At 46.3% G+C, this 17155-nt stretch overlaps 1 protein-coding gene across 1 annotated transcript; it reads left to right on the top strand.

The window, feature by feature from the left end:
- The first annotated feature begins 718 nt into the window (after nucleotides 1-718).
- On the top strand, nucleotides 719-4358 carry CHST2 (carbohydrate sulfotransferase 2). Its single transcript, XM_033212403.1, has 2 exons — nucleotides 719-1918; nucleotides 2021-4358. The coding sequence occupies exon 2, from the start codon at nucleotides 2197-2199 to the stop codon at nucleotides 3787-3789; it is 1593 nt and encodes a 530-aa protein (XP_033068294.1). The 5' UTR covers nucleotides 719-1918; nucleotides 2021-2196; the 3' UTR covers nucleotides 3790-4358.
- Nucleotides 4359-17155: the final 12797 nt, after the last annotated feature.

Raw genomic sequence — 17155 nt, 5'->3', positions numbered from 1 at the left:
TGAGGCAACAAAACTCCTCCAGATCAGCGAGCGTTCTGTTTATCCGAGGGTGCTGAGCCTGAGGCCCCGCAGCGATTTCGGCACTTGGAGGCCTGAACTCAGGTCTAATCTTCCGTGTGCGCGCTCTGATGACTCAACCACCGTTCAATCTCCGGAGGCTGTTACAACTGTCCCCATTCTACAGATGAAGTTGAGGCTACGGCTTAGTGTTCTTGGGGAGGGAGGGAGTTGCGGGGAGAGAGAGCTTTTCCTCATAACCTTAAACAAAAGTACTTAAACCCAAAGCAACTGAAAAATGATTTTCTTTCAACAACGGTGTTTCCTTTGGGGTCAAGTTCTTTGATCTCATCTACAAAACCAAGAAGCGGGACAAGTATTTTACTACAAATTGGAATGGGGCGTTCCCCTCCCCCATCACCCCAATTCCAGAGGACGTCAATCACAGTGGACGCAGCACCGCGAGCGGAAATGCGGAGAGCATCAGCGTGGGGCACAATGAAACAAGAGCAGCCCCGGCCAGAGGTCCAGTAAAGCGGAAAGACGGCCCCACCCGCATGCCCCTCCGGAAAACTGAAGCGTCTCCTCTGACCCCCAAGGTCAGAAAGATTTATTACTTCCTTCAAGAAGGAGCAGCCACAGACCCGCTAGAGAGGGCTGGCAGGGTGTCGGAAGCCAGAGGACGGCGCTCCGCGTTCTCCCACTGCTCCAGGGCGCGGGGGGTGTCCTCAGTGCCCGGAGAGGCTGGCAGTGTCGGCCCTGAGGGAAGCAAGGAGCGGACGGCCGACGGGATTTCTGCCCAAACTTTATCACCAACTCTTTCTGAGAGCAAAAACATGAGGCCGAGTCCGGCAGCTGCACGCAGAATTCAAGCCTCTGGCAGCTCTCGGCCCCGACGCGCTCCAAATCCCGCGTTCGCATCCCGGCGCTTTGCACGCAGAGAGCTACGTCTTCGGACCCGTGGACTGCAGCCCCAGCGCATCGCGGTAAAGCGGGTCACATTTTCATCCCCGAGGCGGCGGCTGTGGGAGCTGGCGCGGCATTGGGGGCGGGGGCGGGGCCGGCGAAGGGGGTGGGCCGCGCGGCGGAGGGGAGGAGCCGCGGCGACAGACGGCGGCGCGCACCAACCGGGCGCCGGCTGGCAGTAGCCGCGCAGAGGCTGGCCCGAGCGCGTTGCGGTCGCCCGGCGTAGGGGGAGTCGGGTAGCAGCATCCTCCCGGGCGCCGCTTTCGCGCGGCGGCGGCGGCTGCGGCGGGGTCTTTCTTTGCTTAGAGATCTCGTTAGCTAGAACCGGCTGGTACCGGGGGCGGGTCGGGTCGGGCAGTGCTGCCCACCTGGGTTTTCTTGCCTAGCGCTGTGTGTTCAGGGTCCTTTGGGCCAGTCGGAGGCTGCGGAGCGGCGGGGGTTGACTGCGCTGCCCGCCCTGGCATCCTCCCGGTGATGGAAGCAGCTGCCGCCGCCGCTGTGGGGTCGCGCTGTGCCCCATCCACCGCTGCCAGAGAGGTGGGAAAATTCGCCGCACGGAGGCCGAAAGCGAGAAGGGCTGCGCCGCTATGCCGGGAGCTGAGTCCCATATAAGCAGTCCCCAGCCATCGCCCCCAGCCGGCTTCATTCCCCTGAGCGAGGCAGGAAGCTGCGGTCCCGAGAGAGCAGAGGAGACGTCGCTGGAGCCGGGACGCTCCGGGTTCGCTGGAGCGCTGAGCGGGGCTCCGAGCCGGGTGAAAGTTTTTCTTCCCGAGCGGCAGGGCGCCCGCTGCCCGGAAACTCTGCCCAGGGATAAGTCGGCGGACTCCTCCGTCCCCTCGAAGGTGCGGGGACCCCCAGCGGAAGCGAGAGGGAGCGAAATCGAGGAACCAGTGACATCCGGACAGTCCGCCGGGCGGTGATCCGGGGCCGCTCCTGGACGCGCCTTCGGCTGCAGGTAAGTGGAGGAACCGGGCAGAACCGAGGGTGGGCGTTACTTAGGAGGAGAAGGCTGGGAGGGAGATTGGGGCGCATCCGCTCACTCCGCTTCCCCTCGCAGGTCCTTCCCGGAGCCGCTGCCATGGGAGAGCCAGCCTTGGGCGCTGGGGACCAGCCGCCGCACCCGCCTCGGAGTCGCGGCCCGAGTCCCGGCGCCAGCAGCCAGCCCGCTGCGTTGCACCCTTCCCGGGCTGCAGGGCTGCCTCCGCCGCGCCGCCGGCCCGGATTGTGCCTGTGATGAGCCGCAGCCCGCCGCGAGCTCTGCCCCCGGGCGCGCTCCCTCGGCTGCTCCACGCTGCGCCTGCAGCCGCGCCGCGTGCCCTGCTCCCGCAGTGGCCCCGGCGCCCAGGACGCCGCTGGCCCGCGTCCCCTCTCGGAATGAAGGTGTTCCGTAGGAAGGCGCTGGTGTTGTGCGCGGGCTATGCACTGCTGCTGGTGCTCACCATGCTCAACCTCCTGGACTACAAGTGGCACAAGGAGCCGCTGCAGCAGTGCAACCCCGACGGGCCGTTGGGTGCCGCAGCAGGGGCAGCTGGAGGCAGCTGGGGGCGCCCGGGCCCTCCTCCGGCCGCGCCGCCCCGTGCTCATGCCCGTTTGGACCTCCGCACTCCCTACCGCCCTCCTGCTGCCGCCGTCGGGGCGGCTCCTGCAGCCGCGGCAGGGATGGCGGGGTTTGTGGCCCCTCCAGGCAATGGCACTCGGGGCACCGGGAGCGTCGGGGACAAGCGGCAACTGGTGTACGTGTTCACCACGTGGCGCTCTGGCTCGTCGTTCTTCGGCGAGCTATTCAATCAGAATCCCGAGGTGTTCTTTCTCTACGAGCCAGTGTGGCATGTATGGCAAAAACTGTATCCGGGGGACGCCGTTTCCCTGCAGGGGGCAGCGCGGGACATGCTGAGCGCTCTATACCGCTGCGACCTCTCTGTCTTCCAACTGTATAGCCCCGCGGGCAGCGGGGGGCGCAACCTCACCACGCTGGGCATCTTCGGCGCAGCCACCAACAAGGTGGTGTGCTCCTCACCACTCTGCCCCGCCTACCGCAAGGAGGTTGTGGGGTTGGTGGACGACCGCGTGTGCAAGAAGTGCCCGCCGCAGCGCCTGGCGCGTTTCGAGGAGGAGTGCCGCAAGTACCGCACACTAGTCATAAAGGGTGTGCGCGTCTTCGACGTGGCGGTGTTGGCGCCACTGCTGCGAGACCCGGCCCTGGACCTCAAGGTCATCCACCTGGTGCGTGATCCCCGCGCAGTGGCGAGCTCACGGATCCGCTCGCGCCATGGCCTCATCCGTGAGAGCCTACAGGTGGTGCGCAGCCGAGACCCGCGAGCTCACCGCATGCCCTTCCTGGAGGCGGCGGGCCACAAACTTGGCGCCAAGAAGGAGGGCGTGGGCGGCCCCGCGGACTACCACGCTCTGGGCGCTATGGAGGTCATCTGCAATAGTATGGCTAAGACGCTGCAGACGGCCCTCCAGCCCCCTGACTGGCTGCAGGGCCACTACCTGGTGGTGCGGTACGAGGACCTGGTGGGAGACCCCGTCAAGACACTACGGAGAGTGTACGATTTTGTGGGACTGTTGGTGAGCCCTGAAATGGAGCAGTTTGCCCTGAACATGACCAGTGGCTCGGGCTCCTCCTCCAAACCTTTCGTGGTATCTGCACGCAATGCCACGCAGGCCGCCAATGCCTGGCGGACCGCCCTCACCTTCCAGCAGATAAAACAGGTGGAGGAGTTTTGCTACCAGCCCATGGCCGTCCTGGGCTATGAGCGGGTCAACAGCCCTGAAGAGGTCAAAGACCTCAGCAAGACCCTGCTTCGGAAGCCCCGTCTCTGAAAGGGGTTCCCAGGAGACCTGATGCCCTGTGATGATACCTATAAAGAGGATTGTAGTGTGTTTAAACAAACACAGTCCAGACTCAAACGGAGGAAGCCCACATATTCTATTATAGATGTATAAATAATCACACAGACACTTGCTGTCAGTGTTTTGAGTCAGTGCATTTCAAGGAACAGCCACAAAATACACACATACACCCCTCAGAAAAGGCAAGACTTGAACGTTCTGTCCGGGTGCCCCTCTTCTCCTCTCCTTTGCCTTCTCTTGTCCTCTTTCTCCTATTTCTTACCCTGTCCTCCACCTGCCTTCCATTTTGAAGTGGGATGTTCATGAAATCAAGTCCCAGTAACCCAAATCTTGTTTACAAAATTTTCGTGGTATCTGTGAACATGTAAGAGTAATTTGGATGTGGGGGTGGGGGTGGAGAAAGGGGAAGTGGTCCAGAAAGAAAAAGCCCCATTGGGCATGATAAGCCGAGGAGGCATTCTTCTAAAGTCGACTTTTGTGTAAAAAGCAAAGGTTACATGTGAGTATTAATAAAGAAAATAATAAATAATATTCTTTTTTATATTTGCCTCCATTACTTTGGATTCACCTGTGTTACTTGTCCTCAACTTCAGATAGAATCTCCTTCCCCTCCCTTGTTCCCATTTTTCCAGTCTCTTTCCTGAAAGGCAGCTAAACTGGGTGGGAGCAATTTTTGTCTCCTTGGTAATAACCTGGGGGATGTTTTCTCACATGTAAATCTCAGCCTGTTAGGTACCCAGGAATGAAACACATCTTTGAATTCTAAAGGCAGAAACCAAACAGGGCAGTGGAAGAAAAAGCTCACTCTTTTCTTCAACTTTGAACACAGCGAGAAGCAACTCCTTCAGGACTTGAAGGCATTTGGTTTTTCATTCCTCTTCAGTTAAGATGGGGAACCTTGAAGCAGAGACCAATGTTTTGGTGCTGAGGTTGGTTCAGAAAAAGGATCTTTTAAAAAAGTATGTAATTGTTAAAAGTCTGATTATTAGAACACAGACCTCAGGAAGTAGTGTGAACATATTGCTGGCAATGGTAGCAGCTTCTTTGGTTTAGCAAAGTGACAGAAGTATCTGTTTGGAGTGTTTTTCTGACTATGACACGGTGTGTGGAGGTGGATGAAAGCAGCGAAGTTTCATCTGAGAACCGTAAGGGCTTTCCCTTTTCTTCCTTGCTTCCCATTTAAATTAGTGCAGGAGAGAATATGAATTTATAATGTTTTACTTGGGATGCCTGTGGAGTATGTTGCTTTTCTTTATCATGTTTCCTGAAAGTAAATTTGCAAAGAAAGTAACATGCTGCAGACAGTATAAGGCTTCAGCCAAGAGCTTCTTTTAGATATGATAATGAATTGTGGTAAAGAGGAAATGAAAATGAACTAGTGTGTAGGATTTTGAAATTTGGTATTTTCCAAGGAGAAAACCATTAAATTTTCCTGTAGTGGGTATGATGTTGTTGTGTCCTGAACCCATTTGGTACTGAAACATTCTGCGGAATATTATAGTATGAGAAGAAATTATGAAGCCCAAATGGGAACAAGAGACAGTGTAGTTGTATATTACAGTAAATACAGTACAAGTTCATTATCATCATGATTTTATTTTACTATGATTTTTTATGAGATCTCTGAAAACCAACATGTATAGGTTAAATGCTGAGAAATTTATTTTAGGGAAAAGATGATAAAAATAATATGTATGTGGGGAATACTTCAACACATGATGATTCTTAGGTATAATTACCATTGCAATGCGAAATCTAGCTACACTGGTAAGAATTCCAAGATAAAGAAGCATAAAGGTTTAAAAAGGGGTGTATTTAGAAATGAATTTTATAACACAATCTAGAATGGTTATTTCTTAATTTACTGAAATAGTTTTTAGTATTGTGTTTCTGAAGCCAGATTACAGCTCTAATACATTGATCATGTTTTCCATATTTTTGTGGTAGTGCCTATGCTGAATTAGCTTCACCAGCAGTAGAATATTTGTAATAGATTTAATTTAAGAATACTTTAAAATTAAATGAACAAAATAATTAATGTCAAATGACTAGATGAAACAGATTTAACAGGAAATTAAGAGAGCAGCATTAAAAAGCAACCACTCTGAATAAAATAACCATTTATAAACAAATTTTGTGTGGCATTAGAATCAGCTCTTATCAATCACAGTGAAATTCATGCCTAATTGTTGAGTGAAGGATTTTCAAACAGTGAATTCATTCTTCTTTCAGCCTATCTAAGGACTTGGACTGTGTTAAAGTAGAATTATGATGTTTTGGATCTTGTATTTAAAACAATATTAGATGCTAGATAGAGCTTTTGCAGCTGGCAGAGCATTTGTGGCCTCTTCTCAGATGAAATTTTAAGCTAAATACCAACAGATCCTCAGCTTGCTCTGTTTGAACAGGGTTTCTGTTCATAATCTCCTTGTTTTGTAGCAGCTGCATTCTCTCCACTCTGCCACTCCTGTGCTCTGTAATTTGAAAAGGTGAATTGTTGCTCCTGGAGATTTGTACCTAGCTTCCTTCTAGGAAAGTGAGACAGGTGTTGTTCCCACTAAGGGCTGAGCTAGTCATATCAGTGACATTCAGCTTCCGAAGGTTTGAGAAGGAGAGAGTAGCATTTTTGGCGTTAACAAGCTTCTGTCAACCCCTAGTACAAGCAGACCTGTGCTATGACAAATTGCAACAGAGCCTGTGACCATTTTTGAGGCAGCAAATATGAAAGAGATGCTTTCACATTTCCCAAGCTGGCAATATGTCCATCAGCAAGAGAAAATATTCTTTAGAGCAGGTTGTCAGAGTGATTTTCATTTTCAAATTCTGCTCAGCTGATAGCACTCCTGACTTACCCCTTGACTTTGGAATGCCTTTGTTAATGAGGAAGCTGTATTTATAAAACAAAGTTTACGCGGTGCATTTGGTCAACAAATTTGAGTTTGGAACAAGGCAGAGGCACAGGCTGAGAGCTTAAATTTCAATGAGCTCAGAGCCACTCAAAGACCTCATTCAGACTGGCAGTGATACCTTGCAGGCAGGGGCCAGAGCAAATCTATACCCTTCAGTGTCCACCACATAGTGCATGATAAATATTTGTTAAATAAGTGAATGAAATATGCCACTACTAAATTTTGAAAATACTTGGAAGGGAGACAGTGGAAGAATGTATTATGTGTGTGGAGAAAATGCCAGACCGTTCAGTAAAGTTTGCTGAAGGAAATAAGCCATAGGCTCTAATTAGATGTGGGGAGTGAGCAATAGGAATATCTTCAAGATTTCCAGGGCAACTGTTTATAGACTGTTTCCCACCAATGAATTAGAGACAAAATGCAGAATTTCTAAGTGTGGAGAGGTAAATGTTTGAAGTAAGGAATTTGATTGTTACTGTTTTCCCAGTTGCATGAACACCATAAGGGTGGGGATCAGAACCAACCTGCAGAGCAAATGTTGTCCGGGTGTCTAAGGGAGGGCTAAAAAGCTGTTTATTTTTGCAGAAGTCATGTGGCACTTATTGTTTTGAGTGCTGTGAATGTGTAGTTTGATGGACTGTGATGTTGGTGCAAGCATGATTGTGGTTTTTGTCATTGAAAGTAATGGCAAAAACTGCAATTACATTTGCACCCACCTAATAGATTTTCTGCAGGTATAGGGATGGTTACTTTCAGGAAGTTTGTCCTAGTGTGGATGCTGAATGAGACAATGGCTGCCTGTTTCCGTACATTCCCTGCTTGGACACAGCCGGTTCTGTCCAGGATTTCTGTTGCAGACAGTACAGTTGCAGCTGGATTATGTGACTGGTTTAAAATTAATGTGAATTTGGAGGAGGTTATTAAAGTAATATTCCCTGGGTCTTGAAACCCAGACTCTAGAGATGACTAGGAAGAACAACAGGGAAATGAAAAGGCGTGTCTCATCATGTAGGCATGGTAAATAAGGACAAGGTGTCACTTAGCATCCTCCCCCAACTTTCTTTCTTCCCTACACACAACACACATGCACACACACATACAATTGAATTTATGCATTGTCTTAAAGAGATGTGGATGAGAGAATGTTCTAATTCCAGCTAACAGATATGTGATGAGGCACACTTTTGATCTCAGGCTTCTGGAGAGTGAGTGGTCGGCCAGTTGTTATATTAGAAAGCATGACAGTTCTGTGTCAGGATCCAACGGGGATAGGTAGAAAATGACAATCACAATTTGAGGAATGACTTGAGGTGTGTGATGGGATGTCCTGAGGTAAATGCATGGTTTATAGATCTCTTTTGTCCTTCACCTTCAGGAGACCCTTTTCAAATCTGTCACAACTAAGAAAACAGTTCATTCAAATACATTCCCTGCTTTCGGGACATTCAGTTGCTACTTTTGCAGTTCAAGTATGAGCCACTGAGCTGCTCAGGAACAGGCTTTGGTACAAGTATTTAATAATTGAAATTACAGGCCTTGACTTTTATTACATCTGATGCAATTCTGCACATCCTTAATCAAATTATGCTAAGAAAATGTTAAACTTTGCATAACACATTAAGTTTATGGAATTGGAAACTGTATGAACCAGTGTTTGGGGTAGGGGGTGCTGGTATTGTTTCTAAATGAAGGAGCTTTGAAGGAGCAAGAGCCTGTCTGTACACATGGTAACAGGATGATAAAGGATGGCCATGGATAAACCTTAACTTTTGGTCAAACCAGTTTTATCTGTAATCAAGTGTCAAGAGTATTTTTGGGCTGCTTGAACTTTTAGGTTGGTAATAATCAACCTACCAAGTGAATGGCAATAAAAATGACCACTGGGGCTAAAAGCTATACTCAGAACCAGTCTGTAATGGCTCCCATCCCAGGTGTAAAGACAAGGCTTGATGGAAATTCACCTTGAAGCAGTTAGTCTTCTAGACAGGATCAACTACATAATTTGCAGGGCTCAGTGCAAAATGAAAATGCAATGCCCGGCCGGGCGCGGTGGCTCAAGCCTGTAATCCCAGCACTTTGGGAGGCCGAGACGGGTGGATCACAAGGTCAGGAGATCGAGACCATCCTGGCTAACACGGTGAAACCCCGTCTCTACTAAAAATACAAAAACTAGCCGGGCGAGGTGGCGGGCGCCTGTAGTCCCAGCTACTCGGGAGGCTGAGGCAGGAGAATGGCATAAACCCGGGAGGTGGAGCTTGCAGTGAGCTGAGATCTGGCCACTGCACTCCAGTCCCGGCGACAGAGCGAGACTCCGCCTCAAAAAAAAAAAAAAAAAAAAAAAGAAAATGCAATGCCCTTCTTGAAAAAACTATTAAGCCTTTCAAGATGGCAGCAGCAGAGAATGAAACCAAGTATGGTGTCCTTCTGAGTGGGGGGGCCTATGTAACTGTGCAGGTTGTATGTCCCTGAAGCTGGTCCTGTCTCCAGATGCAGAGGATGAAATGACTAGCTATAGGAGACAGCAAATAATGGTGTCCTACAAGTTCTTGGAAAATGAGTGCAAAGGTATGGGTTGTTATGGGTAACTATAATGAAAGCAAACACAATCACACTTTGCATGATGGAATTCCAAAGAGGTCAGTGCATACATGACAAATAATCCTTGATGATTGCAGCAAGAGATTGACAATGCCCCCTCAATCACTGGTTGGGCTTGAGAACACTCAGAACTGATCCGGCTGGAGACTGAGAGAGCATTTGCTGTTCCTGGGATTCCTCTCACAAGAACAGGTCAGATGTCTAGGATGAGGATGAAGAACATGGTGTCCTTGTCCTCTGGCTGTTCCCTTTCTTCTGTAACTTTTGTAAGGCTCTCGCTTGATTTGCATAGTATATAATAGAGACAGAAAGTCTATGCATGAAAAAGCAAAAGGTCAAGTCACAATAAGCTCAAGGAGTAAATGTACAAGATGTGCTAAACAAACACTGATATACCTCTTTATTATGTTAAGTATAGTCAGCTAAGTTTTTTTTATTACAGGCTTGATATGCCCCATTTTCCTCTGAATAACTTCTCTATACTCTGTCTACTGCACCCCCGCCTCCCATTTTCACTTTGTGAATCTCATTATTAAGACCCTGGATCATTTTGAAACTTTTATTCATCAGCCCACTCCAAAATGCAGAAATGCCTTTCAGTCCTCTTATTCCCCCTGACTACCTCCTGCATAGATCTGTCCGTGTGTGCTGCTACAGATTGGAATTGTTTGTTTATAGGCCCATTTCCTCTCATGTCTTGGACTTCATATGTATGGGGCAGACAGAAGCTGAAAAAGCAAGGCAAATTAATATAGACAAAAAGGAATACCAAATAATGCCCATGGAAGGCCTCAAATGTTTTTCCACATTAATGTTTGAAAGAGAGAAACAAACAAATTGAAGGCACCAAATGAAAGGTAACAACTGAATTACACAGTCCAACATATTTTTTGAGTCAAGTAGGAAAATATATTACTGTCATGTTGGCTGAGGCTGTATTTGTTTTTGACACATAGAGGTCATGGCCAGTATGACTGTCTTTTAACCATTTCAGGAACTGAAAAATTTTTAAGAAACAATGTAGAAGTCTAAATATTACATTTCCATTTTCAGATGTCCCAGTTGCTCTGGCAAACTCCCAGTCTTTCTATGAATGAACTAGCTCCTGGGAGGAATTAAAATCTTTCATTTCTTATATTGGTGCTCAGTATTTTTACATGAAGGATGGTGTTATATTATTCCTCTCTAAAGGAAAATAGGAATGAAAACACATCTTCTTTCTGAGATAATGACATTCATATCAATCGTTTTTAGTCCTGTTATTTAACCAGACCTACTTGCTGGTGAAACCAGTATTCTCCCAAGGATGTGAGTTCTGAGTTCACATTATTTAGGTTAGATCTTTACTTCACATAGTTTCTCATTTATATTTTCACATTTCCCAAGTGACCTCTTCATGTGCTGTGCTCTTTATAACTTTCTGTCACCATGTTCATTTCACTTTCAAATGCCCTAATAGCAAGAATGATGATGTACCAGTCAATGTGCAAAGCATTTTATAAGTGTGATTCCATTGGATTCTCATCACAATTCTAAGAAATAGGTATCATTATGGTCCCCATTTTACAGAAGGGAATGTAGAAGGTTCAGATGGGTAATTTTCCTAAGGTCACACAGCTAGTGCATGGCAAAATCTATTTCTTTTTGCTTAGTACATCAGAGACTACCCTATTTCCATTTAAGGGATACCAACAAAATAGCAAACCCTTTTTGTGCCAGTCAGTGCTTTCTGAGAAACTCATCCTAAATGCCTATGGCATTATGCCTTCAGCCAGGGAACAGGTGTTACCGGTATCTTTAGAGATGCATTTCTGTGCAGCAGAAAAAAAAGTAATTGTTAGTTTAAGTGCCTTTGGCCAAAATTCCTCTTAGAATGACTTTTGTTTAGCAAAACACTGTAATAGGCTGTTTTAGTGGTGGAAACAAGCTCTGTAAAGAACCCAAACAGGAAATTTGGGGGTTGTGGGAAAGAAAGCTTGAAAGGAGTGGAGAAGAGGTAAAGGGTGGAATAACAGGGAACAAACAAGACAGGATACTGGAACCCAAGAGGGGAGATCACAGTGGCTCTCCCCAGAAGAGAAGAGAATGGCCAGTGACTGGAAGAGCCAGGGCCCATGGTGGAGTTGTTTGCTCAACTGTGCTGCCATAAAGTCACCTTGGTTGCCCCAAACCTCCAGTAAAGGTTTCCACATACCTAGCCTTGAATGAGTGGTGCCTTGAAAGTTGAAGGGATCAAGGTAGTGCCAAATGGGATGACGTGGGGCAAAAACATGCCAGTTCCTACATGGAGGTGAAAGGTAGAGAGGCGAATGCAAATTCACCAAAAGGAACTCTGGAGGTAGATTTGGTCCATGGAAGTGTTGGTTTACCCCAAGGGGTGTCTGGGAGGGAGAAAAGTTTCTCCCCAACTGTGAGATGATGATTCTAGGCAATCTTGTTTAAATTTTACAGGACAAGGTGGCCTCATCAAAGCTTAAGGAGCAGGGGATGTCCAGGAGGTTAATATATGGCTTGCAACTCTAAAGGCTACACAGGCAGGACTCAGTGAGCAGGTGGAGATGTAGCGAAGTTAGGAAATGTTGGCATGCCATAAAAGCTGTGTGATAGTGTCAGCTCGGTCATGTACAAGTGTGGTGTAGGTGTAGAAAGTGAGGTGTAGAAAGGCTGAATGATGTACTCAATGTCCCATTCCTAGTTAGAGAAAGAGCACAAACTAGAAATTACAGCCTCTGCTTCCCAGTTGGGAGCGCTCTGACATGCTCTCACCCTGAGACTTTTTATTTCCTTGGTTCTTACCAGTCTTTTGGTCATTCCAGTATTTATCAATGTCTTTACAGAATGGGGATCAGAGAAGAAGTGCCCTTTGGGATTCTTGTCAAACTTTAGTAGGAGATGAGGTTGAAACTAAAGCAGACAGCTGAATAGGGTGGTCTGAGAGTGTTAGTTCAGGTTTTTTGGTGCAAAACGTACTCAACTAGATTGAGAAAATCAGGAAATTAGCTGGAAAAGATGGGAAAGCCCACACAATTGGAAGAACAGTTGAAGAACCAGGTGGGATACTCTGGTTTCCTCCCTCCCTCCCCAATCCCTCCATCCCTGCCTTCCCTCTTCCTTCCATGTTTCTTTCCCCTTCCTCCTTCCCTCTCTTTCTTTGTTGTACTTCACACATTTAGAACTCAAAGTCCTGGAAGAGAGAGTTGGATCAGCTGAGGCTGGGTCAGGTGTTTGTGCCTTGGTACCTGAGCAAGGTACCTTGACTAATAGTCCCACAAATCTGCACACAATGTAGACAAGTGATTTTCCATAAGAAAATCAGGCTGCAATGATCAAAAGTAGGAGAAGTGGATGCTGGGTGGTCTTAACCAATAAATGTCTTCTGTATTCATTAATATACTTTATTCTCCTGCTACCTTGACTAATTGGGGGTTATTTTCTTTAGAGTCCACTACATACAAGGTTTTTCACTCTGCATTGCTATGTTAAAATGTGGGCAGAGATGTGCCTTGCCTTAGTAGTTAATTGGGCAACCATGCTTGTTGGATATAAATAAGACCATTCACTTATTTTGTCTTAAGTAATGCAGATAAATGGGACACCAGATGGAATTCATGTAGTGAAATTCATGCAGATACTGTATTTTGTGATATGCTTTCTTTCAGGTTTTAATGATCATGCCGCCTTATACTTTTATAATGCTTTGTAAGTTTACCAAGTATAGCAGACATTGCTGATTTCCCACCCACTGCCCATTCTCCCCTTCTTTCTTATTCACAGAACCTTGATTTTGTTCAAGGAGGCAATATGCTCAGCTAAAAATATTTCCCAGTTTCCCTTGTAGGTAGGAATGATCACGTGACAGCCAATGAGATGTAAATGGAAGTCTGCTGGGGATATCTGGGTAAGTTTTATATATCTGATATAGACAGAGCTTTTTCTTGCCTATTTTGTCCTTTTTCTTTTTTTTCTTTTTTTCTGGCTGGTCTGCAGATTGAGTATGGAAGTGGGGCCTCTACCTTGTGACTGAGAGGGAGCCAGGGGGTAAAAGCTGCTTGCAGAAAGAGGAGCCAGGGATACTGATGACATCATGAAGCCACTTCATCATCGTGGACCACTGGTCTCCAGAATACCTGTGATGTGGGAACAATAAACACCGACTTGTTTAAGCTGTTGCTGCCAACTTTGTTACTCATAGCCAAGTACAGTCCTAATGAATACAGCAAATATTCTCATTAATATTTTATTAGATCATTTGAAACTTATGATTACTGGGCAGAAATAGGATTATGCTCTTTCTCTTATGGAAGAAGCTGAAACTCAGAGAAACTAAGTGACTTGCTCAAGGTCACAAAATATGGTACATATCAGATTTGATGCCCAATTTAATGCTTTTTCTACTCAGCCAGTGGTTCTCAGCTGGATGTGGGACTGTCCCTGCAATCTGGTTGGGGGAAAGATTGGGAGACAACCTTTGGAATTTTTTTTCCCATGACTAGGGAATGGGACTGGCATTTAGTGGGCTGGAAGCAATAATGCTGAATGTTCTGCCTTGCTCAGGACAGTCCCGCATAATGAAGAATTGTCCTGCTCCAAATGTTAATAGTGGTCCCCTTGAGAAATACCAAGCTAAATTAAGCCAAAGGAAATTACGCACTGACTCAGAACTGAGAATAAGGCTGTCTCATAATGATACTCAATAAATGTTAATAAATGATATCACCAAGGTTGTCATCAGAATCATTATTGCTATTTTGGACATTTGTGGCTATAATGAATTTAAAGGTTGCATGATTTTTTTCTAGCTACATTCTGCTGCTTTTGTTCAGGTGTGGAGAAGATCGTTGTATGATGGGTAATGGATGGGGAAAAAGTAGGATGCTGCCCAGCATCCAAGTCCTGATTTTCTTTTGGAAATCTGTCTCCTGCTTCTTTGGTGCATGTGGTTCTGTTGGAGCTAACTGCTGGACTGGACTGGAACTCTCTATGAGATCAGATATTTGAAATATGTATATATGATTATGGTACGATAGAATGCAGAAATGTAGTGGGGTAAGAATTATTGGAACCTACATTTCTGGGGGTGGTGAGGTTGTCACTGATCAAGAACAAGAGTAGCTGTGTTGAATCAGAGCATGAAGATGATAAGAAGCTGAAGGGCCAGGATGTCATATGGGTTCCTAAAATGGATATTGAAGTCATGAATAATGGTAGAAAGGGTCATGGTGGAGAGGAAGTCATTGATCTGGGCACTCACATCTTGCAATTATCCTTGTTTTTGAAGATGGCACTGTCCTATGCTACAACTCGTTTGGTCTTTTCTTGTTCCAGTGCATAAACCATCTCATTATTGCATCTGTTTGTTCAATGCCTGTGGAAGCTTCTATTCTAGCCCACACCATGCCTCCTTTCTCTGAGCACAAATTAGCACTCAGCTGCACAGTCTTTTATATTGACCTCAAATTACTAGATGTGTGTCAGTCTGGTCTATATGGCAATTTAATCATTTTGGGAGCAATTAAACCACACTTTTCACTTCTTATGTCCTGCACAGGAAGTAGTGAATGAACTATTTCTGAAGTGACTGATTTGCACCATGGTGGAGGTAGGGGTGGAGGAGAGTTGACTTAAAAGCCCCCAAGAAACCAATCAGCAGTCCTTTCTAGACTGGCACTGTGTGTACTTTGCCACTTTGCCCTATATCTGGGGACACGCACACACACACACACACACACTCTCTCTCTCTCTCCTCTCTCTCTCTCTCTCTCTCTCTCTCTCTCAGTGTTTATCAGGTACCAGTGTCTTTCTCCATGCCCTCATTGCCCCCTGCTCATGCTTCTAAAACACCTCTTAGCGCTGACTGTGGAACTCTAGCTGCCCAGCATCCAAGTCCTGATTTTCTTTTGGAAATCTATCTCCTGCTTCTTTGGTGCATGTGGTTCTGTTGGAGCTAACTGCACACACAACTCTAGCATTTGCCATTCTGACTTTCCAAGACCAAAATGATTGGCTAAGGACTGAGCACATGACCCAATTAGAGCCAATGAGATATCTTGATATTTTTGCTGAGATTTCGGGGTTAGGCAGGCGTTCTTATTTAAAAAGGAGAAGACATAAGGACTGGTATCCATGGTGCCTCTAGAAGAGAGTCAAATTGTGGAAAGCAGAGCCAAAAAGCATGGAGAGAGAAACCACAGCCTGGTGGACAAAGGGAAGCTAGGTTCTGGTGAAGTCATTTTAGCCCTGCTAAAGTGGATCTGAAGTCAGCCTTACTCTTGGTTTGCAATTAGAGGAGCCAGTTACATTTCCTTTTTGTTTGAGCCACTGTAGATTGGATGTTTTCTTCCTTACAGTGCAAAGAATCTCAACAAATGCAGAATTTACCCAGTGCATTATGAGCTGTTTCTCCTATTATAGGACAAGCTCCTGTAAGGCAGGGCTCTTGTCTTATCTGTGTGCCTCCAGCAGAAGGCACAGTGTCTGGCATGCGGGATGCCTCCAAACCATGTTTATTTCACTGTGTATGGAATGGTCTCACTTTACAACATTGCTCTTCAAAGTGGGGTCCTTGGACCAGCAGTATCAGCCCCTCTCTAGACTGCCAGATCGTAATCTGCATTTATTTATTTATTTATTTTTAGAGATGGGGTCTCTGTCACCTAGGCTGGAGTTCAGTGGCATGAACATAGCTCACTGTAGCCTCCAACCCTTGGGCTCAAGTGATCCTCCCAAGTGATCCTCCCATCTGTGTTTTAATAAGATCCTCAGGTGATTCCTGTGCTTTTGGGAAGGATTGCTCTACAGACTTATAGTCAATTGCATTTTGCGAACATCTGGCCTGGAGTGGTTGTGCTGGCCTAAAGAGCACTGCCTCAGTTCAGTAATTCTGGCTGCATTTCAAGACTCTTCCAGTAGGTATCTTGCCCACAGGATTCCATAAATGTACAGATAAGATGCTCAGAAACCCAGGTGTGGCATCTGCAGTAGTCCAGTCCCACCGAGTGAGGGAGGTGAAAGACCCCCACAGCTTCACCATGGTTGCCTGGATCCCTTCCTGGCACCATGTCCTGGCAGCTTGCCAAAGGACTGAGCATTTGTTTACTTATGAATATGTTAACAACCCACTAGATTCTTGGTTTTGGGAGCCTGGAGAAGGCTAAGTGAAACTTGAATTCTGTCACAGTCTGGGGAATAATACATGTTAAAATGAATTCTGGGCTTCCATCCTGCAGCATTTTACCCATGTGGCTGGGTCCAGAATTCGATTCTTAGAGTCTTTTCGAGCATATAATATTAGGAGGGATGAAGGCAAACAAGCATTGTATAAATCACATAAAAAGACTAATATTTCCATTTCTGAGCTTGTTTTTGGGTGATGAGAAAGTTTGGTTAGTCAGACCCCCTACAAATTACATTAGCTGTAAATGACAAGGTAAATCTATTCTTCTCTGATTTCCGTTTATCCCCTTTAGTAAAAATATATTTCTACCCTAAGAGTTTTACACCCAGCTATAACACATTAATTTTGAGTGAATTTAAAAAACAGGGTCTCATCTAAGGAACATATATGCATGTTTCCATACATATGCATATTGACATAAATGATTTGCATGACTTTTAATAATGTGAGGCAGAAAGAATGAGTCATTTCTTTCCTGTAGCTTAAGAGTTTGCTTAAAAATGCATGTTAGGAAGCTTCAAGCTGGGGGCAGGAGAGGAACACATTCATATCCCTTGTAGCTGTGGTTTGCTGTCCTGGAAGTGGGAGTGATGACTAACAGCATTGTCTCTATGGGGATGTGGTCCCGGCATTGCCATTGACAGTTGCCCTTCCA

The sequence above is a fragment of the Trachypithecus francoisi genome, unplaced genomic scaffold (assembly GCF_009764315.1).
Source record: "Trachypithecus francoisi isolate TF-2019V2 unplaced genomic scaffold, Tfra_2.0 Lachesis_group0, whole genome shotgun sequence".
In the NCBI taxonomy this organism is placed as follows: Eukaryota; Metazoa; Chordata; class Mammalia; order Primates; family Cercopithecidae; genus Trachypithecus; species Trachypithecus francoisi.
This window is presented reverse-complemented; position numbering and strand designations above follow the sequence as displayed.

Bases quoted from the DNA above. Each gene is read 5' to 3' on its own strand.
- CHST2 (XM_033212403.1), top strand. From the start codon at position 2,197: ATGAGCCGCAGCCCGCCGCGAGCTCTGCCCCCGGGCGCGCTCCCTCGG.